At 34.0% G+C, this 13744-nt stretch overlaps 2 protein-coding genes across 2 annotated transcripts in view; one reads left to right on the forward strand and one right to left on the reverse strand.

Moving 5' to 3' along the window:
- LOC118742159 overlaps positions 1–131 on the reverse strand; it is a 1754-nt gene extending 1623 nt beyond the window's left edge. The window contains exon 1 of the mRNA XM_036474120.1: positions 117–131. Coding sequence (XP_036330013.1) covers positions 117–131 — 15 coding nt within the window. The remainder of the gene's footprint in view (positions 1–116) is intronic.
- A 9700-nt stretch (positions 132–9831) lies between these two features.
- On the forward strand, positions 9832–13742 carry LOC118742161 (the record flags this gene model as incomplete). The annotated part of the gene is made up of 3 exons (XM_036474121.1): positions 9832–9943; positions 10197–10471; positions 13569–13742. Coding segments are annotated over exons 1-3 (546 nt in total), but the record flags the coding sequence as incomplete, so codon positions are not given.
- Between the last annotated feature and the right edge of the window lie 2 nt (positions 13743–13744).

Consider the following 13744-nt stretch of genomic DNA (forward strand, 5'->3'; position numbering starts at 1 on the left):
AACGTCTTTTGCCACCGCGACCTCTGGGGCGGCAACTTGTTCTTCAGTAAATCTCAACCTGACACCGAGCCGGTAGTTCTAGTCGACTACCAACTGGCGCGCTATAGTCCACCCGCTATTGATGTTCTCATGGTAGTCTACCTGAACATCACTCCACAGCAATGGAAAACGCTGAAATATTGGTACTACGACAGGTACTAACTACAACTACTTCGCCGACGAACTGAAGCGACAGGATGTGGACGCCGAGCAACAACTCAGTCGAAACGAATTCGAACAGTCGCTAAAGTCGCTGGAGCTCTTCGGTGCGCTCTACAACTGCATCTCAGCGACAATACTGCGTGTGCCGGGCGATTATTTGAAGAACTCAAAGCTGAATCACCCAGATGCCTTTCATCGCTACACAAATGTTGACCGGGTTAATGAGGTGCTCGAGCTGCTGAAATTGGATGTGAAATTTAAGGAGTATATTTTTGATTGTATTGAAGAAATGATGCATGTGTTGTTGTAATAAAACATATATTCAACTTTGTATCATTTAAGTTTAGCTAAAAAATTTCAGAGGTCTACTTAGTCTAACAAATATTCATTTTTTTGAAAAAAAATTCCGTAAGGGTACACCTCTGGCAGATGGCGCGTACTACTACATTCGTTTTAGCCATTGTAGAGGCAAAGCGAGGTGCCTTATTTGCATTCCTGAACTAAAGTTATTTATTCATAAGTTATGAATCATAACGTAACAGCCTGAGTCTTTTTGAAAAACGTAAACTTTACCCAGTAATTCTCAGAAGATCTTTGAAACTAATGGTCGAAATACTAAGGCATCTAACCTATTCGGTCACGTTGTTCGGCCACTTGGATCAATGATGTAGCCAATATGAGTAAGATTGGGTACTCCATAGGACAAGCTTCATGACTTCAAGAGTCGCATGCGGTCTTTCATGTGGACAACTGCTAGAAATTCTGAGAATCCTTGAGGATAACAAATAAGTCATTAAGGCTCTTTAAAAATGATTCGGCGACAAAGTTTTATCAGATAGACGGAGGGCTCATATACAAACTCTAACCAAGAATTATACGATGCTACAAGAAAATCACGAAACAAGCCAAAAGCAAAACTTAGTGTAGGTTGAATGTACGGTCTAATCAAAATAGGTATCTTTAAAGTTCCTGAACCCTATGAGATGTCTAGGCACGGGAATCGCAAATCGGTGAAGCGGAACAGTCCTTACATCCAGCGAGGAAAATCCTAAAGTACAAAACTGGCCCAACAAATTGTCTTTGAACCAAACGAAACGATAGAATTTCCATTGACAATGTACAAATAAACCAGACTTAAACGTCTGGAACCTCGGTTTTTCAACAGCTTGGCAGATTTCACGGAATTGGAACGATTGGACCACCTCAATTTCATCTGGAACATTACCATAAGCGGGTTGGCAGATATTATAATGGCAACTCCTCCTGGCACACATAAAAAGCATTAACAATGAGTAGACGACATCATCGACGACATCTTAACTTAATCTAAGCAATAGTTTCATTTTTGTAGAGGGTTAGAGAACTACACCTATCTCTGGTTTAAACTTTATTAAGTCATTTCGCCCTCCTAGTAGGATATCAACAGCTCTTCGGGTATGGCTTTTATCCCTATTTTTCCAGTGCACTTAAGATCATTTCTAGAGAAGAGTGAATAGATCATTACTATGTTGTTTTGCATTTATTTCAGCTTTAATAATTATCATTCTCTAACCTTGCAAAGGCGTATCTCTCATAGCCACTCACCTTCGCTGTCGCATAGCTAAGTTTTTATAGCCGTTGCGAGTGATACTGTTGATGCAAATATATCTGATAAAAGTGTGAATCAAAAGAAAAATAGCCTTACGGAAGCAAACCTTTCCGATATTCCCACGACTTCAAAACCTCACAAAATATTTTATTATGACAGCAGTTTGCAGGAAGTTGAAGAGTTGGAAGCAAAACTGTAAGCTTTTAAAAGCAATACAGCACTAAAAATATTGATTTATTGAACAGTTTTCTTTTAATTACATGCATATAGAGAAACATTAAAGCGTGAAAATATGAACCTGCGAAAAGAAAACAAAAAGCAATGCACAGAACTGGCGGAATTCACACACGTTCGTTTCGTTCGTTCAAACACGTTTACGAGGAAGAGCAGATGCAAAAGCGCTTGGAGGAGTGCGAAACCTTTTGCAAAAATATGGAGACCAAAATGCAAGGAATCTTTACGAAGGGTCAGGTTGCAAAATTTAAATATAATATAAAGACACCTACCTGTACTCAGGAAGACGTACCGCAATCTATAACATTGTACGCCGCTAGTCCCAAAGCGTACAGATTAATGTATAAAAAAGGTTTTCCGCTAACTGTAGTTCGAACGCTATAGAGATGGGCCCAAAACATCGACCTTTCAAGAGATTTAATAAAACTAGTCTTGAAAGCCTCTACACAAATGGACACTATTCAAAAAGTATATGTTTTGAGTTTCGACGAGATGAAGATCAGGTAAAGTTACTGCTATGATGCCTCGTCAGGCTCAACACTAGAACCTGCCAACTATGTGCAAGTAGCGATGCTCAGAGGTAAATATAAAGAACATTAAATGAAATTTACAGCAAAGAAATAAACATTTAATAAATCTACTTTCTTCACCAAGACTTGTATCTAAATGGAAACAGCCGATATTTTACGACTTCGACTGTAAAAAGACAAATGGCGTGTTCTTCAATATATAACAAAGTACTAAAGATACAAGCGGGTACAATGTTGTAGCGGTTGTTTGCAATCTTGGCGGCACTAAGGGGTCTCTTCTTAACGGGCTGGGAGTGCATGAAGACAGGCCGTGGCAAGTTTATAGAAACATAAAATCGTTTGCAGTTTATTTTATATTTTGTAACATATTCGGCTTTTACAGGTTTGTTTTTTCCTGAGCAGCAAGTTTTCACGATTGCAACCGTTCCTCATATGCTCAAATTACTCCGTAATCACCTCCTTGACCAAGGATTTGTGATAAATGGCAAAGCAGTAAAGAAGGAAATAATTTTAGAGTTATCGTCTATCACCTCTAATGATTTGACAGTAAATCATAAAATTTCAGCAAACCATTTAAATGTGTCTGGACCGCAAAGAGAAAATGTGAAAACAGCGGCAAAATTATTTTCGCACACAGTAGCGAATTGGAAAGAGTGCTCCGAACTTTTTAAATTGGTAAGATTTACATAAAGACGTTGTATATCCATATATTTAACTATGTATACTTCATCATTTAAAATATTTCATTTTAATACTAACGATTGGTTTGATGTGATGAATGTCAGGGCGCCACATGCTGACGCAAGAACACGCTGCCACGCCTACGGTCTAGCGATGAATGAGAAAGTTCAAATATTAGATGGCATGACGGAAATGATGAAAAGCGTGAGGGTTATAGGAAAACACACACTGCTACCATTTCAAAGAGTTAAACTAGTATACTTACAGGCACATATGTATAAAGTGTACATACGTATATATATAAAGTAAAGTATGTAAAGTATGCAGGCATCATACAGTCGACCAATGCGCTGAAGATGCTGTACAAAAACGGTAAAAACCGGTTCGATATGAAGTATATTTCAACGTATCGCTTGAACCAAGATGGGATAGAAAATTTCTTTGGAGTCATTCGAGCTTACACGATCACCCAGCCCAACAAGAGTTCAAATATCGCCTTATATAACACACATACACAAATAATTGTGATTGCACTCTAATTATACTCTAATTACATGCTATTTACATGCTTGCTTCTACGTGGAACTATGTTGGCCTTTCTTTGGTGAGTTCTAGTAGGTATATTTCCACGGTGAAAGTGTAAAAGTAGGTACAATTGTACCTTTTTCCGACGTTTGATGACTTAAAGGTACATTAGGTAGAGTCACTAGATTTTAGGTAAAATCATCTTTTGTTCAGATGCATTTTTTCTTTTTCCTTTACCGTGTTAATATCTTTGCTAGTAGGCACGGAAGAAGCTTCGCTTTCATTTTGAAGAATAAACAGTTCTAAAGAAAAGTGGTCAGTGGTAGCTATGTACAAATTCGTATAAATTTTGACGCTTATTTTCACTAAGTCAAATTCAATGGCATTTGTGGTCAAATGAATGAAAACAAATTGTCAAATGGGACTAAAAAATGGTCTTTTGATTGATTTAGATCAGAATAGGCCTTCAGGACGCAAGTAAAAATTATTATTTATGTTATGTTTTTGTTCCACAGATATTTGTTACCCCTTTTAATGGGTACCACTGTGTCAAAATATGTCGAAAAATTTTGTTGTCAAAATATGACGTAATGAAAACCAGCCTTTATTCGCCCATACAGTCCAGAGTCTAGAATGTCTTCAAATTTCATATTTTCTTTAAATGAGAACTATATATATTTATTCGCTTTTTGATTTCTGGAAATATATTTAAAATGCTTTCGAAGTTACTTTCGGTAATTTGATTATTTTCTCTAGTCTAGTCGGATAAATTAGCAGACTTTTGCTGTTGTTTTATAAAAAGCTGGATAAAGAAGTATACTTCACAAAGTGTTTTTTTTTCTTTTTCACCAATATTGCTCAGTTGTCCAAATTAGACAAAAACAACGCTTCTCCGAATCCCATTACAGTTAAGTCTATAGATATACGCTCAGGTAAAAAAAAACCTAATCTTATTGAAAGTACTATCTTTTGTATTCATGTTTTAAATAACTACAAATGAATGATGTAACTTTTTTTAGGTACAATCTGTCTCATTTAGGTACATTTATTTTATGATATTAGGTACAATCTGAAATTTCCATTTTCAACCCAGATTCTATTATGCTTGCCTGTATATACCCTGCAGTGAAACCCCAAACTAGTCAGGAAAAATTCTAGTTTATAACTAGAATTTCCTGACAGAAACCGAACTAGTTCGAAAATGATCAGACTTGTGCCAAGTACAAAACAATTTAGTCATGCCATGTTTTATTTGACTTCGACAGTTTAATACAATACAGTACACAAAATATTATAACTATTATTTGGGTATATTTTGTAAACCAACAAATCGAGTACGTATTCAATTATACCAAACCTGTTAAATAATGATAAATATTCATAATGATTATTGATTAAAGCATGTTTTTGGATAACCGTTTAATGATTACATACCGATATTACCACCTTTTTAATGGTGAATAATTAATTACTTAAAAAAATGTGAATTAAATCATTAATTTTAATTACATTATTATTTTGTTATTTTTGATTATTTTCAATTATTTTTGACTTTTTTTAATTACACGATTAACATAATTATTTGTTAATTACTATTATCAATCAACAAGACGAACAATGGATAAAAATTATTATTAACTATTTATTTATTTTATTCTTATCCAAATCTCAAATTTTAAACATTAATTATTACCTTTATAATTTTTTAAAACTAATATACTAAAATGTGCAAAGTTAATGAATTTAATTTATTTAATGAACACTTTTATTTCTATTGTAGTTCACTCAAAAATGAACTAAAGTATTCATTTTATTTTTAACTAAAATGTTTTCTTTTGCGAATCAATATTATTAAAAAAGATAAAAATATAGTATTTATTGTACCTGAAACCTTTTACTTTTAATAACATTTAATGAAAAATGCATTTAAATTTATGTTCGAAAGTCTGGAATATTTATGTATTTATTTTTGCTTTTAATTAATACTCAAAAAATTTAACACTAATAATTGGAAAATCTAAGGCTGCTAAATAAAAATGTGTAATATATTAAAGTGCACTTAATCAAAAGTTTTTTTATTGTATATTCATGAATTCATTTAATTTTTTGACTGCCAAAGTAGTGGTTTTGGTCCATAATTGGACTATCATTTTTCTGCCTATTTTGAACTAGTATGAGACTGGTATATTTCTGACCGAAATCTGACAATTGCCATCTCGTAAAAATACCAGTTGATTGCATGGAAAAAAGATAGTTGGCTGACTAGTTGAGCATGCGGTTCATACTAGTTGTGAGGTAGTTTACAACTAGTACATTTGACTACAGGGTACATACATATGTGGTACATATGAGGGGCATATTGGCAAGTGATTACAATTGAATATAAATAATATATGTAATGAGTAAACTAACAATTGAATATAAATAATATATGTAATGAGTAAACTAACTTTCGGCCCTATGCTGAATATCATCATCGTCATCGTCGACGATCGTCAGCGCATCAATAAAGGCCCGTTTACATACAACTTTGGCGTTGCGTTGGCGTTGGCGTCGCTTCGACAGCTGACTATGAATACATGCATTTATATGTAAGTTTCCACATAACCAAAGTTGGGCAATGCCAACGCCAACACAACGCAAAAAGATGGCCAACTCGCAACTTTTCGCGCGCCTCGCTCGTCAGCTGTTCCAAATAATCAAAATTACGTGATTTAATTTCCCTTTTTAATCAAATGCGGACAAGAAATATAGTTTTTAATGCAATTATTGATATAAAATTTTGATTGATCTGCCGCTAGTATATTAATTTAATGAACGAAGTATTCTCTGCTAAGCGTTCATTGTAGCAAGCACGGGCGTTGCTCGCGCTGCTGTCAGAGCGACACCAGAGCCAACGCAACGCCAAAATTGTATGTGGACGGGCCTTTATATCGTCTCTTCGCTGTCGATGACGATATTCAACATAGGGCGGATTATGAGCTAGTTGCTATTCCATTGTCGCAGTGTGACGACGCAATCGTGAAAGGGATTTCCTAATCTTCTGCAGAAAATTTAAATACTAATGGCCTTATTTATAAAAAAGAAAATAGGCTTAAAGAGCTTTATAAAGTGACATTTTCATACAATTTTTTGATTTATAAAGCTCTTAAAGTTTTTTTAACTTGTGTTAAAATATTTAAATCGAAGTAAATTAAAATAATCACAAACCAGAAAATGAGTCCCACCTCAACTCTGCAGTCAGCTGAAACTCAAAATGGGCTCTTCTCGCGCGCAGAGGTCGAAGATATTCTCAGCAATATGTTGGGTTCAAATGCGGCCGGTCGACTGCTGACCTACGAAGTGGTGCCTGAGTGCGGCCCAACCGGTTACTTGGGTGAATATTTTCACTTGCAACTGCAATATCGCATTGATGACGTAAATATTTACGCGAACGCGAGTAAAACTAAGATAAGGAGAGTGTCAAAATGGCGTGAATATTACATTTATAAGTATATAACCCAATGACCTACAATCAATCCATATTCGATTATACGATCTATTCAAATATGATTCAAATTTCGACATCGGTGACCCTTATCGCATACGTCTAAAGTTTATACCCATCTGGGTATTTAAAAAACGAAATTCCATCAGCTGTTAATTGCTTAATAAATGGAAATGGTGCAACGGAAATGATACAAAGGAAATGGTTGGGGCTGAAACAAGTGCTTCTTGTTTGTATGTTATTAATTAAACAAAAACTTGCTAATAAAGGGTTAAAGAATAACACTTTTAAAAATACAAATACAAGAATGAAAGGAAAGGTGAGTACGTACATCGATAAAGAAAAGGATGAAGGCAAAGGTAAAAATAAAAACAACAAGTGAGAAAGTCTAAGTTCGGGCGGAGCCGAACATTAAATACCCGGCGCAAGTATTAAATATATGTTTTCCACCTTTCCGAAATCTACCGCTACATGATAAGCCGGGGTGTATAAATTTTAAGAAAATTAGCGTCCTTAAATTTCGAAATATAGAAATTTCAAGCATTTCTGAAATTTACCGTTATATGAAAAGCGGCCGTAATTTTAGTCCGATTTCAATAATTTTGAACGTTTTGCTTCTATGTGGCAAGCACAATAGCCATACCGAGTTTTGTACAAATTGGTACAACGGTTACCGAGATACATATATGTGACCATAAGTGGGCGGTGCCACGCCCATTTTCCAAAATTTTAACACAAACGTATTTCTTGGTATAGAGTTGTTGCAACCATCAATTTTGAATAAATTAGCCTTAATATTTACTGATTTATCGAGGATTTCGTATTTTTCTAAATTACCGTTATATGGGATGTGGGCGTGGTTATTATCCGATTTTAAAAATTTTCGGCCATTTGGTATGCTGCACCAGGACTAACAACTGTGCCAAGTTTGGAAGAAATTGCTGCAGCGGTTACCAAGATATACACATATAACCATAAGTGGGCGTGGCTACGCCCATTTTCCAAAAATTTATAATATTCTTATTTTTCGTCTAAAACTCATTGTAAATATCAATTTTGAGTGAATTATCTTCAGTAGTTACTAAAATATCGCAGTTTTCGCATTTCTGAAATTTACCGTTATATGGGAGGTAGGCGTGGTTATTGTCCGACTTCGCCCATTTGCAATACCATCCGTCCTACGCCCAGAAGAAGTCCTTGTACCAAGTTTCGTTAAGATATCTCAATTTTTACTCGAGTTATCGTGTGCACAGACGGACGGACGGACGGACGGACAGACAGTCACCGCTTAATCGATTTCTATTTTCATTCTGATCATTTATGTATACATTTGTCTATATCTATCTCGATTCGTTTTGCCTGTTACAAACAACCGTTATGTGAACAAAGTTATAATACCCTTGTGCACAAGTGCGCTCGGGTATAAAAATAAAGCGTAAAGATAAAGGCAAAAATGAAGGTGAAGGTAAATTTAAGCACTTTACTTGTATAATGGCTAAGCGGAAGGGGAATGAAGATGAAGAAAATGATAAACATAATGGTAAAAACAGAGACAAATATAAAGAAAAGGATGAGGATGAGGATACCGAATAAAAGTAATGATGGAAATAGAGTAAGAAATACTAAAATAAAGGTAATTATAGAGAAAAGGATTTAGATGGAGACACAGACTCAATCTAAGAACTATTTTGGGATTTTAGAGATTTTTGGGATTCTCGAGGCTTATTGATATAATTATCGATCTTTTTATCGGTTTATTTATCGATATTTTTATCGATTTTGTTATCGATACTATTATCGATTTTGTTATCGATTATCTACCGATTTTTTTGTCGATATTCTTATCGATTTTGTTATCGATATTTTTATCGATTTTCTAATCGATTTTGCTACCAATATTATTATCGATTTTGCTATCGAAATTTTTATCGAATTTATCATCGATTTTTTATCGGTTTTGTTATCGATATTTTGTTGGATGTTACTACCGATTTTGTTATCGATAGAGTTTAAGATAAAAATTAAGAAAAACAAAATAACATAAATGTAATTAGAACGAACAGGGGTAGAGGTAGGGATCTAGATAGAAAAAAAAACAAAAAATATAGCCTTAAGCAAAAGCAGATGTTTGCGTGTATGTATGTATGTGTATTGGCTATGAGACAAAATAGATATGTAACGTAAGTTTCCCTTCTCCAGTGTGTCCAAGGCTTACTTACTTTTTTTTATAACTAAGTTTTTAACTTCAACATTTTATAAAAATTTAAAACATTTCTTCATAGGGTCTTTTAATAAGTTCGTACAGGTTTCTTTATTTTATAAGCTGATGATCGAAGCTAATCTGTTTCTGGAGCTCAATTGGTACAATCAAATAAACTGTCTTCGTTGGTTGCACACTCCGACAGAATCCACCTCATATAACTGCATATGTCAGTTAATACATTTATCAAGCTTTATTATTTTATAACCCCATTTAGTCTAATTGACAAAAACGACTTAGACTTGATTATTTATTTTGTTACTTTTTACTGCATTTTCAGTGCACTGATGTTCAAACAAAACGTGTGTTTGTCAAATCGTTGCCTCATCGTAATCCAAAGATGACAGCGGCTATTGAAGAATGTGGTATGCTCACCAAAGAGGCAGCGATCTATGAGAGCCTTTTGAACGAGTTGAGAAAACTGAGTGAGTTGTTGAGTGAGATAGAATAGAAAGGAAAAATAAATAACACGACCCACTCGTAAACAGATATGTACATACATATGTTGTGTAAACAATATCTTAATAATTGATGAAAACAGAGATTTTTAATATAGGTACAGCCTCACTATCAATAACCATACTATTCAAGTTAACTGTCAATATTTACTGTTGCTTTTAGTTAAGCCAATATATTCACACATTTTTAATAACTGTTATCTCTTCTAATTTGGTAAAAAAAAAAATTTAGCCACTAACATCTGGTGTGCTCAATGCTACTTTACCCGTCGCGATTTGTTTGTTATGCAAAATATTGTAGATTTGGGTTATGAGCCTGTGGAGAATTCAGCGGAATTTCTGACGCAATCACAAATGGATGTGCTCCTGAAGAGCTTAGCCACCATGCAAGCCTGCAGTATTACCTACGAAGAGAGGAAGCAAGTGGATATTGGCGAGCAGCTGAAAAACGTTTTAAGGGAGATGACAGTGTCGCCAAAGGTGGTTTTCTATACAGCTGGAGTGAGGGTGAGTAAACTTTATTTATTTTTCGTTTAGATAACAGATATTTTACCATAAAAACTTAAAATAAGAGTATGGTCATTCGCTGTCCGCAATAACTGCTTTAATGGCATCCGTGCTGAGCACCTTAACCGCGGCTTCATTGGGCCGCACACGAACAAACACCTATGCCCTGAACGATAATTTGAAATTTAATAACTTGGTTTAATTTTTTGATAATCAAAAACTTGGACATACATTTTTGGTAAATTATAAACTGAATTTAAATTTCTGATCAATTAAAAATTGGATATACATTTTTTGGCCTATTAATAAGACGACAACATAAGTATTTGGTAATTAACTATGTGAAAACTAACTTAGAAAGGAGAGGACATCGATGAAATGGTATTACAACTGTGGTCCGATGTTTGTAAGTACCAGAATAAGAAGAGATAGACCAATTAAAATGTATACTTAAATGACCAGAAAGTCGAGTTGAGTCGATTTAGCCATGTCCGTCTGTCTGTCTGTTTGTATGCAATCTAGTCTCTCAGTTTTCGAGATAGCCGGATGAAATTTATTAATCATTTGTCGGAACCGGAAGAATCGGACCACTACAACATATATCTCCCATTCAACTGATTGTTCAGTTATGAGAATTTCGTTATAACTCCTCGATTTATACAGCTAGGAACATGAAATTTCGCAATATTTCCACCCATTATCAAACAAATACTTACAGTGAAAATGGCGAAGATCGGGTCGCTATAACCTATAGCCTCCATACATCTGATTGTTCAGATATGAGATTATTTGCCATAACTTCTCCATTTAAGCAGCTAGGAACATGAAAATTCGGTCCGTTTTCACTCATTATCAACAGATAGTTTACAGTAAAACTAACAAAGATCGGGTCACTATAACCTATATATTGCATTCATACAACTGATTGTTCAGATATGGGGTTTTAATGTAAAACTAGTTTATTTGGTCAGCTAAAACCGATAAATTTCGTAAGCTATTGTATAAATACTAATACAAAGTCTACAGAGGAAATTGTTAAAATCTATGCTGTATAAGCTTTATCTCTTATACCACTGATTGTTCAGATACCAGTTTTTGCGATATGTCTCTATTATGTAGGAAGCTGAACCCCTTAAATTGCGTTACCGGTTTACATACCGATCACACAGCAGTAAAAATCATTTAGATTGGTGCTATATAAGGTATATCTTCCATACCTCTGATTGTTTAGATATGATTCTTTTATATATGTGTCTCCTCTACCCAACAAGCAAAATAAACTTAAAGAAAGTTTTTCTTAAGTTTTCAATTATAAACATTAAGCTTACAAAACGTTGATTTTTTGTTTATAAAACGCTTGAAAGTAAGCGTAATATAATCGAAAAGGAACATTGGTTATAAGCGTAGAAATATAAACTTGTAATAAATGTTCAAAATGTTTGTATAAGCGTAAAAGTGTAAACTTATAATAAAGGTTCAAAAAAAGTTTTTTATAAGCGTATCAATATAAATTTACTAAAAATTTTCAAAAGAAAGCTTTTTATAAGCATTTTTATAACCCTTTATTTAAAGATATTTCATTAAAAACTCATACATAGATTGCTTAACATCTAGAAACTAAACGAAATGCGAAATTTCGGCGGACTCATCTACAGTCGCGAAAATATAAATAGGGAATAGACATTTTAGCATACAAATTCACAATAACACATACAAATTAAGCATAAAAAAGTTAATTTTTACATCTTGTTGCGTGCTTTCAATTACTTGCGGTTATTGGCAAATTGGAAAAGCGACATCGATGCAGCTATATATTCCGCTTCATCGCCGCCATTCTCATTGATGAACTTTTCTGAAAAAAAATTTAATACATTTTTAATTGAATGTTAAAATAAGAAAGGATAAGGAGAACTCATCATTTGAAGACTCGAATGCTCCACCGATTAGCGCAGCGGGTCCTGGATTGGATTTTCTTGTTTTACCGCATTGGTTTTATTTAATTTTTTCTTTTAATAATATATTTTAAAAAACGTAAACACGTCACTTACGATTGAAAAAATTTTATATTTACTACTTGATGTCGTTGGCATTTACATTTCATTTATAAGTTTAAGTTATTTATAAACATTCGCTCTCAAAACTTATTAAGGGTTTATTTGAAAAAACTTTTAATAAGCTTAATATTAAAAATGCTTATTTAACGCTTATAGCAAACTTAATTTAAGTTATTTTTAAAAACGTTTACTGAAATGCTTGTTGGGTATCTACGTATGCTGTGAATATATAATTTTTTTCAAATGCAGTAGTCTGTTAAAGTAAAGTTTTCAGATGTTCATGAACGGTATGAAGCCTTCGGCATAGCCGAAGACAGCGCTGCTCTTACTTGTTCATAATTTAAAACTGAACATAATTTTCTAGTCAATACATTTTTTTGGTTAAATGCAAAAACTAGGCATAGATTTTTGCCAATTTGGAAAATAAGGTTTTTGATCGCTTAAAAATTGGAAATAGAGTTTTAGCACTTTAAAAACTGAACCTTCTGAATGCAAAACTTGAGCGTAGGATTTTGGTAGTCTAAAAACTCGAAAAAAATATTTGGTTAATTGAAAGCTTGGAAATAATTTTTGTAATTTAAAACCCGGGAAAAAATCTTTTATTTTTGTTATTTTAAAGCAGAACTTAAATATTTTGTAATTGCAAACAGGACCTAATTTTTCAAAAAATGGCCATAAATTTCTTTTAAAAACAGTACAGAAATTTTAAACGTTTTTCCAATTTAAAAGCGTTAACTACTGCCTGTCGTACATTTTTTATATCCGCTTTTCTAAGACATACAAATGTTTTCACTTTTTAATGCTAACTTTTTGTGTCCAGCTCTAGCATGACAAAAAATTATGTCAAGTATTTAAATTACTCAAAATGTGTGCTCCGTTGTTACAGAACCAACCTGGTTTCCCCTTTTCAAACTCCCGAAAAACTTATTACCGTTTCTTGCGTTAAAATATACATTTTTAGGGCTGTGTCATATTTATCAAATCTTCTTGAAAGCCAAGCGCCATTTTCCATTTTCCTCCTTTCTCTCTTTGTTCACTTTCAGGCTGTCCTAGCTGTGGCGCGTGTTCACCCCGCCTTCCAAAGCGAGGCCCTACAAAAGTTCATCTCCGACGAGCTGCCGCACCATCTTGACAGCGTCTACGAAATGGTTAATCCATCCAGCAAATATCGGAACGTCTTTTGCCACCGCGACCTCTGGGGCGGCAACTTGTTCTTCAG

Source organism: Rhagoletis pomonella, unplaced genomic scaffold, assembly GCF_013731165.1.
Source record: "Rhagoletis pomonella isolate Grant_MI unplaced genomic scaffold, Rhpom_1.0 Rhpom_scaffold_00006, whole genome shotgun sequence".
NCBI classification, from domain to species: Eukaryota; Metazoa; Arthropoda; class Insecta; order Diptera; family Tephritidae; genus Rhagoletis; species Rhagoletis pomonella.